The following is a 23,325-nucleotide window of genomic DNA, read 5'->3' on the forward strand; positions in this document are numbered from 1 at the left end:
TGATAAGGCAGGTGTCATTTTATCAATACACACAGATATTCTACATTTATTTTTTTATTTTTTTACTGTTGTAGCCTAGGTAGTGATAATCATCTGTAAGTATTCTGTCCGCCCAATTATTTCCCACAATGAGAAAATAGAGTCTGTACGATATGTTTGATTTGGAACACACTGCTTTGAATTTGAAGGCACTTTAGTTGAGTTTAAAAGTAAAGTCATGTCCCTGGATGACAGGTAGTGTGTATGTTATTTACAGCCAACATTAGCACATTACAGCCTCCTTTTTAATCATGTTTACAGCTGGATTAATCCCCAGTACTGCTGTTTACATCCATTAGTTAGACCTGCTGGTTTCCCACTGGTAATCTGCCTGCAGACAGCTGCAGGGAGAGGGAGTGGAAGAGAGAATTGTAGAGAGAGAGATGTATGACTCAGGACAGGGAGAGAGAGTAGGCAGCAGACAAGGCTGGACTCTGCTGCAGCATTTGATCTTCTCTGTTTAATTTCATGTTTCATCTTCAATGTTTTCGCACATTATTCTGTCCAGACCATAACACTTTCCTTTTTTTCATGACCTTTATGTGAAAAGCTTGGTGGCAACGGTATGCTATTTCACTATATGAATACAAACAAGTGATACCTGAAATGTCATTTGAAATTCAGAAAGCCTCGGTACCCAGCAATCCTGAAACACTTTCACATTTCCCAATGAAGTTGTTCCCTGTTTGTCAGGTTCTGTGGCCATCCCTGCATGTCGGTGCAATCAGCACGCATGTGTCCTCTGGAGGTATTCTAAATATTCTGTCATTGGCTTAAAGGACTGCTCTGTGCTTTGAAGAGCGATGGATTATAGATGGCATGATGCATTAAACAGAATGTACATATTAGTTCAGAAGCAGAGAGACAAGCCCAGGCTCTTTGATAGGGTAGTCCTGGGTTTTTTTTAACCTGAAAAGACCCCACAGTGAGATTAGCTAGTAAAATACAGAAACTCTGAACAGTAACAATACTCTCTTGATGACTGTTATGATATATTCTTTATTAAATACCCTGGACATTATTACCACCATAAGTCAGACTGTAGGTTGGCAAATTAAGTCTACAGTGATTTGTACACAGGTTAGCGTTTTTCATCATGAATGTTGTTCTAGACGCAGCTCTGCAGAGTGGTCTCTAGCTAGCACAGCCACAAAGCCATAAAATCGGATTTTTAACCTTAACCCTAACCTTAACCACACTGCTAATCCCAATGCCTTAACCTAACCTTAAATTAAGACGAAAAAGCTATAATTTTTTAAATATTTTTTTAAATATCATGAACAGTACATTACAGTATAGCCAATTTTGAGTTTGCAGCCGGCCCATCAAGTGGAAATCAGTCAGCTCTGCCTCCAGGGCAAGTTTCATGACAATAAACGTCAACCTGCGATTTGCACTGTATTTATTTCCTCGACAGGGAATGCTGCCATCTAATCATTTAACACCAAGCTCATATATAATGGCACATTTTCCGGTTTTTGTAGTGCAACATGTAATTGTGCTCATAAAAGTGGCAAATAAAAGGAAATGAGTAGATAAACATACGTCTGTCTTCACTGTGATCACTTCTCAATCCTAATCAGAGGACCAGTTTTAATAATCACACCTTTAATGTCCTGTGGCTACACATTTGTCGGTGGTGGATGTTAGAGAAGACAGAAAGTGTTAATTTCCCAAGGGGTATTTTAATCTATTTCAACAACCTGATGCTTCTAGGATGTTTGCCATGTTAGTTTGTAAGTTTTTCATTTGAATGGGAATATCTCCTATTGTGAACATAATCTTAGTTTCTCTGTCTTTCTCTGTCTTTCTGTCTCTCTGTCTCTCTCTCAATCACAGTCTCTCTCGTTCTCTCTCTATCTCTTCTCAATATTCCCTCCTCATTGACAACCTGCACATACTGTACCTGTCAGTCAGTGCTTCTCAGCCTCCACTTTCTATGCATACACTAGAGAATACAAACTTCCTCCCCAGTGTTTGTGGCACTATGTAGAGCTGAGATGATGTGCTCTTCTTTACATTCTGAGGATCCCCAGTGTTTATGGCGCTATGGAGAGCTGAGATGATGTGCTCTACTTTACATTCTGAGGATCTTTATGTATCTCTGCATTTTACCTTAAGATATTTTTGCCTTAATACAAATTGGTTACATATGCTTTATCACTTGCTGGTCCAGATACTCCAATTCCCATGGCATATTAACAGGGAAAGAGGCAGAACAGTTTAAAGTGTGGTCTTGTTTCTTTTTCTGCATGAGTATTAACTATGAATACCATTTGCATAATCCATACTTTTTTTAATTGATTATTTGTTTGTTTGTGTGTGTGTGTGTGCGCGTACCTGTGTTTATGTGTGTGCATGTGTGTATACATTAATATATAATGTCTGGTACAGTATGTTAGGTTTAGATGGTCTTACTCTCTAACACTCACACACACCAGCATTTCCCAAACTCGGTCCTCGGGACCCAAGGGGTGCACATTTAGTTTTTTGCTTAATACTGTCTGCATTAAGCTTGATGACTAGTTCATTATTTCAATCAGCTGTGTAGTGTTATTGAGGACCGAGTTTTGGGAAACACTGCCACACACACTCCTTCAATTTCTCAGAGATGGACTGCCATCTAGTGGTCATATCGCCAGCCTGCCTGTATCAGCTTATTGATGCAGTCCTCATACCATTTTATTTATTCATAGGGAATGCAGAATAAAGATGGAGACTGACTCAGATAGCCAAAAACAGCTTATAGAAGTAAATTGCATCTGGTCTACTTGTGAAAAAGCACACTCTCTTCTCCTCTTTATTTATTCTCACTCCTTGGGTGTGCTGAAATATTTGAAGGTGAGGTAGAAAATAAAAGTCAAATTCCATTTAGATGGTATAAAAGGACATTTTCTCTCTCTGGAGATGGCCTTTGTTCGCTCTGTAGGAATATCATTTATATATTTAAATGTTCCTAGAATGAGGGCTATCAATAAATCATAGAGATGCATAGAGTACTCTAGTGCCCAAAAGACAGTTTTACCATTTTGAAGTAGTCAACTTGGTGGGACTTCCTATGGTTTAAGGAAGGATCACATAATCCCATCTCGGTTATCAGCAGGGTCAGCCAATGAATTATACTCATGAGCAAACATTCCATAACTGCAGGTGGTAGTAAATAGCCAACTATGGCTTTATACCTGTTCCAACAACACTCTCTAGATGGCAGTATACTGCACACCCTTACAGTTTGTTTACCAACTCCAAGTAGTAATAGAAGAAGAACATGGACTACTTCAAAATGGAGATGGCCTCAATGTCACTGCCCGTATGCTCCCAGACGCTATAATGGGACAGATACGACATTGCAATCTCTTTACATTTATATAAAATAAATACATACTTAATGTATTCAGTTATTTTGTTATGAAACTGAATTTTGTGACTATATCACCCCCTAAATCAATGAGAATATCTAACTACTCTAAAAGCCAGTTAAATCTGGAGCCTTGTCATATTTTCATGTCTATGCCATTAAACTCCCATTAAACACATTAATTGCTTTTGTTTTACAGAACATAAAGCTAAAGCCCTCATTTATTGTCAAAGCTCTGTAATACAGACTGGACAAAATTAATCTCTTATCTCCTCTTTACACCATCCAGCCACCCACACAGCCCCCTCACCAACACAGCCCCTCGCCACACAGGCCCTCACCAACACAGCCCCGTTCAGTTCCTCAGATCATCTGTCACAAGGGAATCGTGGTCCACTCAATATGGGGGAGGTGTCAGTGGTGTGTCAATGTAATCTCTGTTTTTTGTTTAAATTGAGATCCCATGAGATCGATGTTTGCCTCTCCTTTGTAACTCATACAATGACGCAGATATATAAACACTAAACGTTTTAGATCAACTACTCATTCAAGGCTTTATCTTTATTTTTTTTTTACTATTTTCTACATTGTAGAATAATAGTGAAGACATCAAAACTATGAAATAACACACATGGCATCATGTCGTAACCAGAAGTGTGCTATCCTGATGCAGTCAGTTGTGTGGTTTAGTTAAATATGGCCAGTGATGTTAGTGCTCTGAGTGGAGTCCTGACCCCTCTGGGCAGCAGTATCAGAGCTGCTAAAGTGCATCCGTGTGACAGGATGAACACCTCAAAAGCAGTGGCGGCGACCCCACTGTAAGTACTGCACCTTTTCATGTTCAACTACGGGTTCACTACAATGTAACCTGCAGACAGATAATGGGAACACCCTGATGTTATCAGGTTTCCCTTCAGCTTTTGTGAAACACGTAAATCCAAACATTTAAAAACAACATCCAGCTATTTGTATTTATTATAGATCCCTGTTAGTTCCTGCCAAGGCAGCAGCAACTCTTCCTGGGATTTATTATGGATCCCCAATTGGTTTGTGCAAAGGCAGCAGCTATTCTTCCTGGGGTCCAGCCATTTTAAGGCAATTTACATCGGAGTTAAAACATTACACTTCCCTACACATTACTACAACATATTTACAATACAAAATCCAAATGTGTGTGTGTATAGAGTGCGTGTGTTAGCGTGCGTGTGTGTGTGCGCGTGGGTCTGTGCCTGTGTGTGTCTCTTCACAGTCCATGCTGTTCCACAAGGTGTAGTTTTATTTAAAAAAATTATCTGACTTTACTGCCTTCCTGAGTTACGTGATATGGAATAATGTTCCATGTTGTCATGGCTCTATGTAGTACTGTGTATTGGCCTTGGCGGCATATTTTGTGGGGGTATGCATGGGTGTCTGAGCATGTGTGCTAGTCGCCTAAACAGACAGCTCGGTGCATTCAACACGTCAATACCTCTCACAAATAATGTGATAAAGTGAGCCAGGGGAGATTGACATGCATGTTATTCATGTTGGATCTCCGTGTACATTTAAGGGCCAGTCGTGCTGCTCTGTTCTTGGCCAATTGTAATTTGCGTATGTCCCTCTTTGTGACACCTGACCATAGGACAGGACAGTAAGTCCAGGTGCCACAAAACTAGGGCCTGTAGGACTTGTTGTTTGATAGCAATGTCAAGAAGGCATGCTGTAGCAGCGCTTTATCACAGACAGACCTCTCCCCATCTTAGCTACCTTTGCATCAGTATGTTTTGACCACAACAGTTTACTATTCAGGGTTACACCAAGCAGTTTAGTCTCCTCAACTTGTTCAATTTCCACATAATTCGGGTGTAGTGAATGATTTGTCCCAAGTACAATGCTTTTAGTTTTAGAAATATTTAGGACTAACTCATTTCTTGCCACCCATTCTGAAACTGACTGCAGTGATTTCACTTGCTGTGGTAGCTTACGTGTACAGTGTTGAGTCATCAGCATACATAGACACACAGGCTTTACTCCGAGACAGTGGTAGGTCATTAGAAGAGATTGAAAAAAGTAAGGGGCCTAGACAGCTGCCCTGGGGAATTCCTGACCCTACCTGGACAATGTTGGAGAGGCTTCCATTAAAGAACACACTTAGTGTTCTGTTAGACAGGTAACTCTTGGTCCACAGTAGAGTAGGGGATGTAAAGCCATAACACATATGTTTTTCTAGCAGCAGATTATGATCAATAATGTCAAAAGCTGCACTGAACTCTAACAAAACAATCTTTTTATTATTTACCTCAGCCAATTATCAGCCATTTGTGTAAGTGGTTACATCTTAAATGCCCTTCCCTATAAGCATGCTGACAATCTTTTGTTAATTGGTTTACTGTGAAATAGCATTGTATCTGGTCAAACACAAAAGTTTACCTAGGGTTGGTAACAGGCTAATTGGTCAGCTGTTTGAGGTAGTAAAAGGTGCTTTGCTATTCTTGGGTAGCGGAATTACTTTTGCTTCCCTCCAGGTCTGAGTGCACACACTGTCCATTAGGCTAAGATTGAAGAGATGGCAAATGGGAGTGGCAATATCATCCACTATCATTCTCAGTAATGTTCCATCCAGATTGTCAAACCCCGGTGGCTTGTCATTGTTGATAGACAACAATTTGTTCACCTCTTCCACACTCACTTTACGGAATTCAAAATTATAATGTTTGTCTTTCATAATTTGGTCAGTTATGCATGGATGTGTAGGTTCAGAATTTGTTGTCATGCCTAAATTTGCTAATCTTGCCAAGGAAAAAAATAATTCAAGTAGTTGGCAGTATCAGTGGGCTTTGTGATGAATGATGTTATCTGTTATTAGCAAGTTATCGATTTCATGGACCTTGTTTTTTAGGCTACATATGTTTCTGTGTTTTTTTTAGTGGGTAGATCAGCTTTAATATTGTGGATAGATTAGCTTTCATCAATGTAATTGTCTGCATCATTTCCAACCCCCATATATATATTTTTATCCCTCCCCCCATTTCACAATAGTTATCGTTTGCATGTTTTTAATCCCATCTCTGAAGACCATCCAGATTTGATTTCTATTTGCCATATATTCTTTACTGTGCCGATTCACATAAATTCTGAACTTATATACATTTTACGGACGCAGTATATTTTACATTAGTTATCTTGTTGTTTTTAGTCCCATCCTTCAGCTCCACTCAACCCCTTCCATCTATCCCTGAACACCATCCAGTTTTGATTTTGTATTTGCCATATATTTTTAACTGTGCTGTTTCACAAATGTTCTGAACCTTTCTATTCTCATAGTTTCTGCAGATTGTAAATTAAAGGCTACATATGTTAATGTGGGCTACTTTTAGCTCTTTTCTGCGATTCTTGATTGTTTTTATTGCTTTACTGGGAGGCTTATCAGAGGTAGACATGACAGTGATATTTATGTTTGAGCTGACTGACAGTGGACTTCCTACAAGGGCAAACCACCTCAGTGCTAACAGTATATCTCAGGTTCGTAGGTGATTGATTACTGCTGACAATAGCTGTAGGATTGACATAAGCATTCAGGGGAGTTAGAGGGACATACATTAGGTTACTTACAATATGACTGACAACACCCCTGGGACAATGTACATTTGCAGCAGCGCTACGACTAATCAACGGCACAATGTTAGAGATTATCTGAGCAGGGCTTGGGTCACAGATTAGTCATTGTCTCAACGCAGCCTTGAAATATACGGACAGGATCCATGAGCCAAGATGATTTGGATGGACTCCGTTTCCAAAGGGTGACAAAGTTATCTATAAAAGCTACACCAACAGAGCTACAGTAGCCTTTTAGCCAGCTGCGTAATGCCAGTAGCCTTTTAGCCAGCTGTGTAATGCCAGTAGCCTGCTGAATCTTTCACAGCCGTGACCCAGCGATGGTAGCTGGCCTGAAATAGTTGGCCGCCTTTTGGAATCTTTCAGAGCTAGAATCAGTTCTTTAAAAAACATTTTCAGCAGTTCTGAGCTAGTCCTCCTAATGCCGTTTGACCCCACATGGACTGCGCCAGCGCCAGCCCCCCGCAGCAGTCGTAAAACGGTAGGAAGAAGACTTGTAATTTCCTGTACTCATGCTCCAGGGTAGCACAGGGTTTTTGCCCCGGAACCGAGATGTTTCTCACCATAGAGCTGCCAATGATGACAGCTGGTGAAATGGCTGAGGTCCTGCCGTTCTTTTGCCTTGAGTGGTTTAGAAGGACCCTCAAAGTTTATGGTGCAAGTCACTAAGCATGTTGTGGTTGTTATATACATGTGTCTGAGGATGACTCTGTGGGGTGCTGGGCTGGACCATAGAGAGAGATACAATATTCTGTATATATGGTCTGGACTAAGCTTTTCTCAACATTAGCCTTTATCAGTTATTTATAGGGCACATGTTATTTGTCTCCTTATGCTCTGGGTGAAATGCATTTTTAAACATGTATCCTCTCAGAATGTACACTGACAATTGTACCATTATTTTAGCTGCAATATATGTGTTCCATGGGATGATAAAGTGGCAAGTGTACACTGCAGTCTTTATCCCAATATGATGTACCCCTCCCTTATGAGTTTGCGTAACATCATCCTCAAGTCAGTGTGATGTTAAATCTACCTCTCATTCTTTCACATGCTCAGTTGATTGACATCAAGGAGAAACTGAAGCTGTTCAAGAAGTTCTGGTCCAACCTGCCTGAGGACATCTGCAAGCCACACAGGTTGACAGCAGGGAATGCCACCGATGATGACCAGTGTTGGAATGGGCACACCAAGGGCAGGTAAGACTCGACTACAATAAGTGTTCGCACCTGAACACAAGCTGCTTACCCCAAACACTTGGGTAAACTAGCACTAAATTACTTCCACAATATGTCTGTTCCCTGAATTAAGAACCATTCTGATTATGTATTTTGCGCTGGCCCAAATATGGCAGTTCGCTATTGGAGAGCCTTGACATTTCTGGCTGAGGCATTGCAAAACAAGTGGAAACACTGCTATGCACTCGTAAGTCCGAGGAGTTTGGAGACATAAAAGCACCCGACCAAACAGAGTCTTAACAGATGCCTTCCCTGGTGACGCCCTTTAAAGCTGAAATTCGCAGACTGTGGGCAACCCCAGTTCTGCTGTTGTTTTTCACTTTGAAAGAAAACATGGGGGTCTAGCCCTGAGCAGAAAGAAGCATCATCCTCGGTTTTTGGATCTGAATCAGCTCGACCACAAAAGAGGAAAAAAAATAGTAAAAGGCTACTCCAATCCTGACTGATCCAGAGTCCGGATAAACATTACATTGGGCATCCTTTTGAAAAGTTGGAAGAGTGAATAAGAAATGGCCAAAGTACTCCTGTTCTACATAACAAAATAAAACAAATTGTTAAATTTTTCTGCATCATTTTTGGACAGAAAGTTTTTGATTTTTGCAACGTTATTTAAATGGAAAAAATCTGTCCTTGGAACAGTCTTGATATGTTTGTCAAGAGAGATATCAGGGTTCAGAGGAACGCTGAGGTCCTTCACAGTTTTATTTGAGACAACTGAACAACCATCAAGATTAATTGTCAGATTCAACAGAAGATCTCTTTGTTTCTTGGGACCTAGAACTAGCATCTCTGTTTTGTCCGAGTTTAAAAGTAGAACATTTGCCGCCATCCACTTCCTTATGTCCAAAACACAGGCTTCCAGGTGGTGGGGATTTTGGGGCTTCACCATGTTTCATCAAAATGTACAGCTGTGTGCCGTATGCATAGCACTGAAAGTTAACATTTTGTTTCCAAATGACATCACCAAGAGGTAAAATATATAGTGAAAACAATAGTGTTCGTAAAACGTAGCCTTGAGGAACACCGAAATGTACAGTTGATTTGTCAGAGGACAAACAATCCACAGAGACAAACTGATATCTTTCTGATAGATAAGATCTAAACCAGGCCAGAACTTGTCCGTGTAGACCAATTTGGGTTTCCAATCTCTCCAAAAGAATGTGGTGATTGACGGTATCAAAAGCAGCACTAAGATCTAGGAGCACGAGGACAGATGCAGAGCCTCGGCCTGATGCCATTAAAAGGTCATTTATTATATATTTTCTGGGTCAAGGTTTGGATTTTTCAGGAGAGGCTTTATTACTGCCACTTTTGGTGAGTTTGGTACACATCCGATGGATAGAGAGCCGTTTATTATTTTCAACATAGTAGTGCCAAGCAGAGGAAGCAGCTCTTTCAGTAGTTTAGTTGGAATAGGGTCCAGTATGCAGCTTGGTTTAGAGGCCATGATTAGTTTCATCAACATGTCAAGAGATATAGTATTAAAAAACCTGAGTGTCTCCCTTGATCCCAAGTCCTGGCAGTGTTGTGCAGACTCAGGACACTGAGCTTTGGAGGAATACGGAGATTTAAAGACTGTAATTTGCTTTCTAAAGATCATAATCTTTTCGTCAAAGAAGTTCATGAATTTATCACTGCTGAAGTGAAAGCCATCCTCTCTTGGGGAATTCTGCCTTTTAGTTAGCTTTGCGACAGTATCAAAAATACATTTTCAATTGTTCTTATTCTCCTCAAATTAGTTGGAAAAATAGGATGATAGAGCAGCAGTGAGGGCTCTTCGATACTGCACAGTACTTTCTTTCCAAGCTAGTCGGAAGACAGTTTGGTGTAGCGCCATTTCCATTCCAATTTTCTGGAAGCTTGCTTCAGAGCTCGGGTATTTTCTGTATACCAGGGAGCTAGTTTCTTATGACAAATGTTTTTAGTTTTTAGGGGTGCGACTGCATCTAGGGTATTACGCAAGTTTAAATTGAGTTCCTCAGCTAGGTGGTTAACTGATTTTTGTATTCTGACGTCCTTGGGTAGGTGGAGGGAGTCTGAAAGGGCATCTAGGAATCTTTGGGTTGTCCGAGAATGTATAGCACGGCTTTTGATGATCCTTGGTTCGGGTCTGAGCAGATTATTTGTTGCGATTGCAAACGTAATAAAATGGTGGTCCAATAGTCCAGGATTATGAGGAAAAACATTAAGATCCACAACATTTATTTCATGGGACAAAACTAGGTCCAGAGTATGACTATGGCAGTGAGTAGGTCCAGAGACATGTTGGACAAAACCCTCTGAGTCGATGATGGCTCCGAAAGCCTTTTGGAGTGGGTCTGTGGACTTTTCCATGTGAATATTAAAGTCACCAAAAATGTGAATATTATCTGCCATGACTACAAGGTCTGATAGGAATTCAGTGAACTCTGTGAGGAACGCTGTATATGGCCCAGGAGGCCTGTAAACAGTAGCTATAAAAAGTGATTGAGTAGGCTGCATAGATTTCATGACTAGAAGCTCAAAAGACGAAAATGCTGTCGTTTTTTAATATTATTTTGTAAATTGAATTTTGCTATCGCGAATGTTAGCAACACCTCTGCATTTGCGGGATGCACGGGGGATATGGTCACTAGTTGAGATGGTTTTGGATAAGTTGGACTGCAGAGTGAAGGAAAAGCAGCCAACAAGTGCTCAGCATATGTGGGAACTCCAAGACTTTTGGAAAAGCATTCCAGGTGAAGCTGGTTGAGACAATGCCAAGAGTATGTAAAGCTTTCATCGCGGCAAAGGGTGGCTACTTTGAAGAATCTGAAATGTAAAATATTGTTTAACACTTTTTTGGTTACTACATGATTCCATAGGTGTTATTTCATAGTTTTGATGTCTTCATTATTATTCTACAATGTAGAAAATAGTAAAAATAAAGAAAAACCCTTGAATGAGTAAGTGTGGCCAAACTTTTGACTGGTACTGTATATGGCTAATTAAGGAGCCCACATGATAGCGCAGCACTTGCATACTAGTACAGGAAAGCAGCGGCACAGATGAAAGGAGAAACTAGTGATCAAACCTCTGTTAGTAAGAAGCATATGTTTGGTAGAGTGTGCATGGCTCGCATTGCTCCCTCCGGCAGATTTAGATTTTTTTCATTTAAGTAATGCAAAGTAATATAATGCGTTATTTTCCACACAAAGTGATGTTATAAAGTAACTTGTTACTTTTGTTAAATGTAACGAGTAATATATAACTTTTTCAAGTAACTAATCCCAACACTGCTATGTAGGAATCAATGCTGTATATAGGCAGGCAATGTGCTGAACAGGCAAACATAGCTAACTATTTTGGTCTATTAAGCAACCATATCATTATTGAATCAAGAAGCATAATAAAAAAAATGCATATAGAATTTCTTACCTCTCTTTCAGTGTTAGGGTTTGCACTACAACTTGTACAGCCCCAGGTTCCCTCTAAATCAGATTGTCTTCACCAGTATCTCCCTGAGAAATGCATGTTTCTGTGATGTTACTGTACTTTTTTGGGGTGGTTCTGGGCCTGAAATGCTGTTTACCACCCAGCTAGCTATCATTATAATCTACAAACCAAACCCACTAAGTTGTGATGTCAACAATCTGCATATCAAGCTTTAGCTAGATAGCTAGTGTTAGCTAGTTGAAATAAAGGCATTTGGCCATCTTGTGGAGTTTATGCAGTGTAGCTACATGATGCAGCTATCGTTAGATTAGTTTGAGTACAAAACAGTCAGAATACAGAGGACCTTAGCTAGCTAGCTAAGTAGCCATATTAGCTAGCTTGAACTTTACACACACTAAGGTTAGCAGGTAATTTAGCAAATAGACTAAAAACAATCCAACACTTACCTACCAGTCCATATGAAGGGTGGCAGTTTCAGCTTCACACTTCTAACCTTTCAATGCTCTCCACCTTTCAACATGAATTCCAATGATTATCTGGTTTCTGGATTGAGCAGTCTTTTGTCTCTCTTCCTTTTCTCTTATGGGGCTGTTGATTCAGATCCAAGATCCGAGAAGACTGATGCTTGATACTGTCAACTTTTTCTGAAAACATTGTACCTTCTACCAGGACAGTTCATCTGCAAACAAGTTAACTAGCTTGCTGGCTTTGTCTGCTCGGTGTTTGTTTCTGGCGGCTGTAGCTTGCAAGTGACTTTCCCTTCCTCTCAAGCTCCGGCGCCATGCTCCAGCAGGGTTGTTTGAGTAGGCTTGGTTTAACGCAAATACACTGAGGTGGCTCAGGGCTCAACCATAGACACAACTTGCCCAGAAGGCCAGCCCAAGGCGGCTCAGGGCTCAACCAAAGACGCACCTTGCCCAGAAGGCCAGCCCAAGGAGACTCGGGGCTCAACCAAAGACACACCTTGCCCAGAAGGCCAGCCCAAGGCGGCTCATGGCTCATCCAAAGACGCACCTTGCCCAGAAGGCCAGCCCAAGGAGACTCAGGGCTCAACCAAAGACGCACCTTGCCCAGAAGGCCAGCCCAAGGAGCCTCAGGGCTCATCGAAAGACACACCTTGCCCAGAAGGCCAGCCCAAGGAGGCTCAGGGCTCAACCAAAGACACACCTTGCCCAGAAGGCCAGCCCAAGGAGCCTCAGGGCTCAACCAAAGACACACCTTGCCCAGAAGGGCAGCCCAAGGAGGCTCAGGGCTCAACCAAAGACACACCTTGCCCAGAAGGCCAGCCCAAGGAGACTCAGGGCTCAACCAAAGACACACCTTGCCCAGAAGGCCAGCCCAAGGAGGCTCAGGGCTCAACCAAAGACACACCTTGCCCAGAAGGGCAGCTCAAGGAGGCTCAGGGCTCAACCAAAGACACACCTTGCCCAGAAGGCCAGCCCAAGGAGGCTCAGGGCTCAACCAAAGACACACCTTGCCCAGAAGGCCAGCCCAAGGAGGCTCAGGGCTCAACCAAAGACACACCTTGCCCAGAAGGCCAGCCCAAGGAGGCTCAGGGCTCAACCAAAGACACACCTTGCCCAGAAGGCCAGCCCAAGCCAGCTCAGGGCTCAACCAAAGACGCACCTTGCCCAGAAGGCCAGCCCAAGGAGGCTCAGGGCTCAACCAAAGACACACCTTGCCCAGAAGGGCAGCTCAAGGAGGCTCAGGGCTCAACCAAAGACACACCTTGCCCAGAAGGCCAGCCCAAGGAGGCTCAGGGCTAAACCAAAGACACACCTTGCCCAGAAGGCCAGCCCAAGGAGGTTCAGGGCTCAACCAAAGACACACCTTGCCCAGAAGGCCAGCCCAAGGAGGCTCAGGGCTCAACCAAAGACACACCTTGCCCAGAAGGCCAGCCCAAGCCAGCTCAGGGCTCAACCAAAGACGCACCTTGCCCAGAAGGCCAGCCCCAGGAGACTCAGGGCTCAACCAAAGACACACCTTGCCCAGAAGGCCAGCCCAAGGCGGCTCAGGGCTCAACCAAAGACACACCTTGCCCAGAAGGCCAGCCCAAGGAGGCTCAGGGCTCAACCAAAGACACACCTTGCCCAGAAGGCCAGCCCAAGGAGGCTCAGGGCTCAACCAAAGACACACCTTGCCCAGAAGGCCAGCCCAAGGAGGCTCAGGGCTCAACCAAAGACACACCTTGTCCAGAAGGCCAGCCCAAGGAGGCTCAGGGCTCAACCAAAGACACACCTTGCCCAGAAGGCCAGCCCAAGGAGGCTCAGGGCTCAACGAAAGACACACCTTGCCCAGAAGGCCAGCCCAAGCCAGCTCAGGGCTCAACCCCCATATTTTCATTCAAAGTAAAAAAACGAACAAAAAAAACAGAGTGGCATCGACGGGTAGCTGATTCCATTTTTAATGTTGGTTTTAATTTGCTTTGATGTCTTTTTATAACCAGCATAATGCCTCGTTGCTGGAATTAATTGCGTTAGCGGCCAAAATGTTTGTAAACTGAAGTTAAATTCTGCTTTGTCCCAAAAGGGGAGACTAATAAACTACTGTTATTCCAAGGTCATAATACATCCTGTACTTTTATGTGCATATTACTTAGTGACGTTAGGACTTTAAGTTCTATCTGCGCAAAGCATAGTTCTGAGATATTGAGAATCAATGTTTTTACATCCCAGATCTCAAAACTGTTTTGTAGTGAATTCTTATTTCATAACCCATTAAGGTTCTCACCTTAAAGGTACCTAAAGTACCTAAAATCATGTTTTTTTTTAGGAGGGTGCAATCACATATACAACCTTATGGCTCTGAAATGTCAATCTGTGTTCAGCCATAAGGTTCTTTCTGACAATTGTTCAGTTTTTAAGACTACTGCAGCTATTTGAATGCATAACTGATCGAATAACACTGTTTTACTAAGATAGAGCCCGAACACATCATCAAATATATTAAGCCATGTATTATGATCATCAGACAAATTACTATCATCACTGAACAACGATGTGACAACATTTACTTTAAGATTTCTGACCGCGTTGTTATTTTGCTTCCGTGCCATTATTGCTGCCAAGTCTAGCCTAGACCATACATACGGACATGGCAAAGATGTGTTCGGATTGGTCCATCGGTATTTGTTCAGGCTTGTAATTGGATTGCAGATATAACCTTCTAGTACCAAGTTCAAATGGGTTTATTCAATCCAACTTTCTTTCTTTCCATTTGTTTCACTTAAAATGTTGTTTTTTTTTTAAAAATCTAACATCACAGACATATGAAGAACCATCTAAAGATCAATTATATGTGACTAACTTATTACTAAATGAGTCATTATGAATGTAATATTTAATTGTGTATGATAATTACATAGAGGTTGCATTTATCCCAGCGTTCTTGAATTGTGACCTCTTCCCCGTCTTTCTTGATATGCCAGGTTGTCTAGATGAGGAAACATACTTCCCCCTTACTGGTTTTTCTACGGGTTTGAACACCCAAAGGTTGAGATACAAACATAACTGAAGATGCTGAAGGCACTGTTACCATGTCAACTATCGTCGGTTTTGTTGCCTGACCAGTATAACCTGTGATAGGTTGTGTGGGTGTTCCAAATAAATTGTCAGATGTTTAGAAAGCGTATTATTATGTCGTTGTTGTTGGTTTTTTTGCATTAGTAATTGGTAGGAAAACAGATTTTTGTAACAGTCTTGTTTGAGAGTTTAGGTTTTTAATCAGGTTTTAGTTCAAATATGATTTTAAAAAATAATTTAAAAAAGTATACCTCTTGGTGTGTTGTTACCCGAAGCTGTCTGACTGTTTCAGAGCAGCACAGACTGGTGGATGTGGGGAAACATTGCACAGACTTGGATGGGCGGCACCGGTGACTGAGTTGTGAAATAATAAATAGCAAGTGACCCCTGTAACAATTTCCCTGGAGAAATATCTTCAAAGTATGTCAAAACATCCCTAGACAAGTGCCTTTCAAGAGCTCACTCTACTCACCCTGGTCACCCCTGACAGACCTGTGCTATTCCAGCCTGTCAGAAGGAGAGCAGAGGACAAAAACAACACTGTAGAGAGTTACATGGCGGGTCCAGCCTTTGTCTCTGTCCTGTCTTATCCAACTGGAGGGTGCAGAGCCCACAGCCTCAGTTCCGGAGAATTCTGTTTGACAGACACAGCATGCAGAGGAGGCTAGACCAGACTATAATGAGGCTGTCGAGTGTCATTAACTGCTCTGCCATTACTCTCATTCACCCGAAGTCTCTGTGTTGCACCAATGTTCCACATGAAATGTTCTACTAATTGTCTAACAAATTGGTGTTTGCCTCGGTGTGCAGAAGACATGATTTCTTTAAAAAACAGTTGCATTGGTAACTATGGGAACTCTTTTTAATATGTATGAAAATGAAAAGGAATGGTTATTGTCTGGCCTGGCAGGTATTTCCCAGAGGTTCTGAAAGACGGATTGACCAATCAGGTGAATAACCCTGAGGTGGGCGTGGACATCACCAGGCCGGACACGTTCATTCGCCAGCAGATCATGGCTCTGAGAGTGATGACAAACAAGTTAAAAAATGCCTACAATGGCAATGATATCTACTTTCAAGACTCAAGTAAGTAACACTCCACATATACAGTGCATTCGGAAAGTATTCAGACCTCTTGACTTTTTCCACATTTTGTTACGTTTCAGTCTTATTCTAAAATGGTTATTCTAAAAGTTTTCCATCATCAATCTACACACAAAACCCCATTATGACAAAGCAAAAACAGGTATTTATGAAAAAATCTAATTCAGTAAAAATTTTAAACGGAAATATCACATTTACATAGGTATTCAGACCCTTTACGCAGTACTTTGTTGAAGCACCTTTGGCAACGATTACAGCCTTGAGGGTTCTTGGGTATGACGTTACAAACTTGCAACACCTGATTTGGTGAGATTCTCCCATTTTACTCTGCCGATCCTTTCAAGCTCTGCCAGGTTGGATGGGGAGCTTCGCTGCACAGCTATTTTCAGGTCTCTCCAGAGATGTTGTAGTCCGGTTCAAGTCCGGGCTCTGGCTTGGCCCACTCAAGGACATTCAGACACTTGTCCCGAAGGCACTCCTTCGTTGTTTTGGCTGTGTGCTTAGGATCGTTGTCCTGTTGGTCTGAGGTCTTGAGCGCTCTGGAGCAGGTTTTCATCAAGGATCTCTCTGTACTTTGCCTTTTACTGAGGAGTTACTTCCGTCTGGCCACTCTTCCATAAAGGCCTTATTAGTGGAGTGCTGCAGAGATGATTGTCCTTCTGGAAGGTTCTCCCATCTCCACAGAGGAACTCTGGGCCTCTTTCAGAGTGACCATCGGGTTCTTGACCAAGGCCCTTCTCTCCCGATTGCTCAGTTTGGCAGGGAGTCTTGGTGGTTCCAAACGTATTTAATTTAAGAATGATTGAGGCCACTGTGTTCTAGACCTTCAATGCTGAAGAATCATGTTGGTACCTTTCCCCAGATCTGTTCTTCGACACAATCCCTTCTTGGAGCTCTATGGACAATTCCTTCGACATCATGGCTTGGTTTTTTACTATGCCATGCACTGTCAACTGTGGGACCTTTACATGTATATAGACAGGTGTGTGCATTTCCAAATCCTGTCCAATCAATTGAATTTACTACAAGTGGACTCCAGTCAAGTTGTAGAAACATCTCAAGGATGATCAATGGAAACAGAATGCACCTGAGCTCAAGTTCGTGTCTCATAGCAAAGGTTCTGAATACTTATGTAAATAAGGTATTTTTTTGTATTTTTATATATATATATACATTTGCAAACATAAAGAAAAAACTGTTTTCACTTATGGGGTATTGTGTGTAAATTGATGAGGAAAAACATTAAATTAATCCATTTTAGAATAAGGCTGTAACCTAACAAAATGTGGAAAAAGTCAAGGGGTCTGAATACTTTCTGAATGCACTGTGTATATACAGTACCAGTCAAAAGTTTGGACACACCGACTCATTCAAGGGTTCTTCTATATTTTGCACATTTCTACATAAAAACTATGAAATAACACATATGGAATCATGTAGTAACTAAAAAAAGTGTATAGCAAATCAAAATACATTTTATATATTAGATTGTTCAAGAGTGTGATGACAGCTTTGCCAAGAGTGTGCAAAGCTGTCAAGGCAAATCTCAAATATTTGGTTACTACATTTTTTGGGTTACTACATGATTCCATATGTTTTATGTCATAGTTTTGATGTCTTCACTGTTATTACACAATTTAGAAAATATTAAACATAAAGAAAAACCCTCGAATGAGTAGGTCTCCTGAAACTTTTGACCGGTACTGTATACATTTATATTATTAAACGTTTTCATATTCAAAATCTGCAATAATTTTTTCTGTGTTCATGTTTTCATTTTAACGTTCAAAGTGTATTTTATATCAATAGTCTCTGTCAGTTGCTCTTTCTGTTAGTTGTTCTCTGTCAGTTCCTCTCCCTGTATATCTTTGGACTGCTCATTGTGCTCTGTGTGTTCCTGTGCTGTTGTCCAGGCGACGAGGGCAGTGGCTCGGGCAGTGGCAGCGGCTGCACGGAGGCCTGCGTCACTGAGTTTGACTTTGCCAGCACCGAGGCCCCGGTGGTGGGAGCGGACCGGAGCGGGAGTGGCCCGATGGAGGATTCAGCAGCAGCCACACACCCTGCCCCCTCAGCAGCCCTGCTGGCCAGCCTGGCCCTTTCAGCCCTGGCACTGCACAGACTATGGAGATAATGCTCAGGGAACTCACCCAACGTGGACAGTAGGATCTCTCTCTACGCTGTGTTTTTCTACCCAAACAGACTGGAGCTACAGTCAAGCAGACAGTATTCAGGCAGCCTTGGCCTTTCGGATAGATAGAGGGGTCTCTACTCTGCTCTGGAGACAGCAGTCATGCATCCTGGTTCCCCTTTCCTCCTCCCAAAGAGTGTCTGGTTGTTGATTCCATCCTTAGGCAGGGCTTCACATGACTGCAGTCACTCCAAGATAGAAAGAGATTATCTCCTGTTAAACATTGTTCAAGAATTACTTTTGTCTGGCACAAGGCAGATGTTATTAGGTCTCCATGAGAAAAAGCCCTTGCACTTTTGGTCCTATTTTATTTTTTATTTTTCTCAATGCTATAGAAGGTTCTTATGTTTTTTTCACTGTGAGTATGTGGAGAGGTTACACCTAGAGGTGACCAGGAGTCACAGCTAAAACATGTTTACTCTGGTTTACTGTTATACCACATTATACTATGAGGTGATCTCAGTTGACAGGTCTTTTACTTGTTGACAGGTTAGAAGTGCATTTCTTCATTCAAATAACAAACCTCAGACGACCACAAAATCATATTTAAAATAAAAAATTAGAAACAGTACGGCTGTCACAATAATTGTTGGTTTCTACCTTGTTTCCTCTGCTTTAAATATTATTGATTACATCTACATTGACAGTAAATGATACCAATGAAACATGTTTGTTGTTAATGTTATTCAGGTAAGGTAAGATATTCTATTACCAGTGTTGATAAAGCTACTCTGAAAATATAGTTTACCAAGCTACCAATTACTTCAAACTGGAAGAAGTTAAGCTACACAAAAGCTACCCTAATAATGTTAACGCTAATAATACAATATATATATATATATATATATATATATTATATAATATATTATATAAAAAAAAGTATTTCACTACATCCAAACTACTTCAAAAATGAATGATCATATGCAAATCTGAAATGTCATAGACTACAAATTGCATCTTGGGATAAAATGTTAACGGAATGTGTAATTTTGTCTATTAAACACAAGCACAATGTTCCAAGTGAGAATTAGTCAGGTCTGATGCCGAAAAAGAAAGGAAATGATTTCCTACCCGTATCTTGCAAAAAGAGTAATGTGTAATTCCAGTTGTTAGCTACACCACTACATGGTAACAAGTCATTAACTACTGAAAACACTACCAAGATTAGAATGTAATTCAACTACCACCAAGCTACTGCAAAATGTAGTTAAATTACTAGTTGAGCTACATGTAGTTCACTACTCCCCAACACTGTGTATTGCTCATATCTGATATGAGTTTATACCATTTACTGCGTTCTATTCTTTTGAGTGCAAATGTTATCATATCACAAAGAACCTCATCAGAAATATTGCTTTATGTTCTATGGTGATATCCACTATGTATTTTCTAATCATTGAAAATAGTAAGAGAACGGTCAAACGTGCAAACTATCCACCTGAAATTTATTGGTGGGAGGTTATTGAAGGCATACATTCATTTAGACACTTTTAAGTTTCACTATTTTTTTATATCCTCTGATATGAACCTTTACCTGATAACTCAGGATTTATATGTTTTTAATTATGTTTTTATTGTTAATTCAACTTTAACTGCACATGCTTAACTTCATAAGAATACTGCATGTTCATCTGCCTTGCATAGGGTTTTCATTTCCAACAATGTGATGTCTTGAACTTCCCATCTGTCGTTATAAAGGCAAATTTTGATACAGGAAGACACCTTGTTCTAAAAATTTTAGCAAGCCCTTTCTCGTGTACAGTACACATAACATTGATTCAAACCAGACTGTCTGCATTCATTCATTCATTACTAAAAACAATAAATAATGACTGAGGATCAACAAGATGACGTGCCAAATTGTAGTAGGTTAAAAGCACATTGAAGGCTAAAAATGCAGAAGACAAAAAAGACACCTGCATTTATCTCTGGGGCCTGAGGGGTTCTATCTGCGGTGACAGGCTCAATGCCGACCACAGACACCTGTGAAATTAGAATTATAGAAGGTAGAGAGTGTCTGGACAGGGTTGAATGCTCCAGTGAGGATAGGCAGTAGAGCATGCCTACAGAGACTAGGAAGAGGATCGGTATTACTGAAAGGAGAGTTCTGTATTCCCCCCCTTCAAACGCTAGCCAACAAAACCAGTCTGTGTTCGGTGTTCTCAGAGGGCCAGCCGGTCAACTCAGTAAACCACAAAAGGCCAGCTAAGCTTACATAACAAGGGAGTTAGGATTATATTAAAATCCTTCAGCTTTTATCATGGTCTCTTAATGGACTCAGTGCAGCATATAAATTGTGTGAGCTTGCTTCGTTGCCTCTTGATAAACCAGTATTAGTGTTCATCTTGTATGAATGAATGTAAGGCAAAATTATGATGTGCAAAATTATGGAGAACAAAACATTTTGTCCCTTTGTCAGTGTGTCCTTAAAATAAGATTCTTTAATATGAATAATTATCTTGCAGGGTGCTGTTTTTTATTTTGTGTATCATTGCACTTTTAATGGTAATATATTTGCAATATTTTGTCTTGAAAATTGATGTTTATGGATCAGCAAATTAATGTCAAACAAATGTTTCCGAAACATTATTCATCAACATATCATACAGTCAAATGCATTCTATTGTAACAAAAAGAAGATCATGATGATATCTGTTGCTTAGAATTGGAAAACTGATTCAAGCCAATAAGGTTGATGATCTAGTTAACATAAAGACCGTACAAACAAAAATGCCTTACAGTTTTTTAATGCAATTAAAATGGTTGCATCTGTGTTTTGTTACTCTTTCTTGCAAATAAATATTTATTAAAAAGATTGTAACAGCTTTGCAATTTGTTGACTTACATTTGTAATTTCAAGAAAAAAATGATTGAAATGCATAATACAAAAAAATGATTGAATTTTTTTTTTTTTAAGTATATTATAACAGATTAGGGAAAAACACAGGATAATGTCAATCTTACAGGTTATAATGAGATTTAGGTGACAATATCCTATTATTAAATCATTTTTAATTGTATTATCTTTATTTAACTAGGCAAGTCAGTTAAGAACGAGTTCTTATTTACAATGACAGCCTACCGGGGAACGGTGGGTTAACTGCCTTGTTCAGGGGCAGAAAGACAGATTTTTACCTTGTCAGCTTGGAGATTTGATCTCGCAACCTTTCGGTTACTGGCACAAAGCTCTAACCACTAGGCTACCTGCCACCCGTAGCTACAAGTATAAGCAAAGCACTGTAAACATTGTACTGTAAATTCCCATCAACAATGTCTTGTATGACAGGGTGCGAGTATGTTCAAGTTTCTATCATGAATAACAGCTAAAGCATGAAAATATATGAATCACATATACATAGGAGTTCTACTTTACAGTGTTATCTCCAGGTTTTACATTGTTCCTGGTTACTTTACAGTGCTATCAGCAGGTTTCACATGGTTCCTGGTTACTCTACAGTGCTATCAGCAGGTTTCACATGGTTCCTGGTTACTCTACAGTGCTATCAGCAGGTTTTACATTGTTCCTGGTTACTTTACAGTGCTATCAGCAGGTTTTACATTGTTCCTGGTTACTTTGCAGTGCTATCAGCAGGTTTTACATTGTTCTTCATTACTTTACAGTGCTATCATGAAGGTTTTACATTGTTCCTGGTTACTTTACAGTGCTATCAGCAGGTTTTACATTGTTCCTGGTTACTTTGCAGTGCTATCAGCAGGTTTTACATTGTTCTTCATTACTTTACAGTGCTACCTGCAGGTTTTACGTTGTTCCTGGTTACTTTACAGTGCTATCTGCAGGTTTCACATTGTTCCTGGTTACTTTACAGTGTTATCTGCAGGTTTTACATAGCACTGTAAAGTATTCAGGAACTATCTGCAGGTTTCACATTGTTCCTGGTTACTTTACAGTGCTATCAGCAGGTTTCACATTGTTCCTGGTTACTTTACAGTGCTATCAGCAGGTTTTACATTGTTCCTGGTTACTTTACAGTGCTATCAGCAGGTTTTACATTGTTCCTGGTTACGTTGCAGTGCTATCAGCAGGTTTTACATTGTTCTTCATGACTTAACAGTGCTATCAGCAGGTTTTACATTGTTCTTCATTACTTTACAGTGCTACCAGCAGGTTTTACGTTGTTCCTGGTTACTTTACAGTGCTATCTGCAGGTTTCACATTGTTCCTGGTTACTTTACAGTGTTATCGATGGACTTATTTTGGACCTAAGCTTGTCGCCTGCCTTCCCGCCCTTGGAACAATGACTCCCATTGTTGGGGCGGAGACATGAGTGTCTCGTCATTATATACAGATCTCTGGTTGCAGTCGAATTTCTTTACAGGGAGGAAAGCATGATGCTCGTTAATTTGCTCGTCCAATGTAATTTAAGTGGTAACGACGAGTCAATCCATCACAGCATTGTAAAAGAGGGGTAAATGGGTGGAGGGACAATTCAAATAATCCGAGTAACCATTTGATTACCTGTTCAGGAGTCTTATGGCTTGGAGGTAAAAACTGTTGAGAAGCCTTTTGAGAGGTCCTAATCTTGGCACTCCGGTATCACTTGCCATGTGGTAGTAGAGAGAACATTCTATGACTGGGGTGGCTGGAGTCTTTGACAATTTTTAGGGCCTTCCTCTGACACGGCCTGGTGTAGAGGTCCTGGATGGCAGCCAGCTTAGCCCCAGTGATGTACTGGGCCGTACGCACTACCCTCTGTAGTGCCTTGCGGTCAGAGGCCGAGCAGTTGCCGTACCAGGCAGTGATGCAACCAGTCAGGATGCTCTCTGTTGCAGCTGTAGAACCTTTTGAGGATCTGAGGACCCATGCCAAATCTTTTTAGTTTCCTGAGGGGGAAGAGGCTTTGTCGTGCC

The 23,325-nt window shown here is 41.0% G+C and overlaps 1 protein-coding gene across 1 annotated transcript in view; it reads left to right on the plus strand.

Moving 5' to 3' along the window:
• Positions 1–21,281, plus strand: part of LOC139380936 (glypican-6-like) — a 155,228-nt gene extending 133,947 nt beyond the window's left edge. The window contains exons 7-9 of the mRNA XM_071124107.1: positions 8,051–8,190; positions 16,075–16,250; positions 18,182–21,281. Coding sequence (XP_070980208.1) covers positions 8,051–8,190; positions 16,075–16,250; positions 18,182–18,399 — 534 coding nt within the window. The 3' untranslated portion in view covers positions 18,400–21,281. The remainder of the gene's footprint in view (positions 1–8,050; positions 8,191–16,074; positions 16,251–18,181) is intronic.
• Positions 21,282–23,325: the final 2,044 nt, after the last annotated feature.

Source organism: Oncorhynchus clarkii, chromosome 22 (assembly GCF_045791955.1).
Source record: "Oncorhynchus clarkii lewisi isolate Uvic-CL-2024 chromosome 22, UVic_Ocla_1.0, whole genome shotgun sequence".
NCBI classification, from domain to species: domain Eukaryota; kingdom Metazoa; phylum Chordata; class Actinopteri; order Salmoniformes; family Salmonidae; genus Oncorhynchus; species Oncorhynchus clarkii.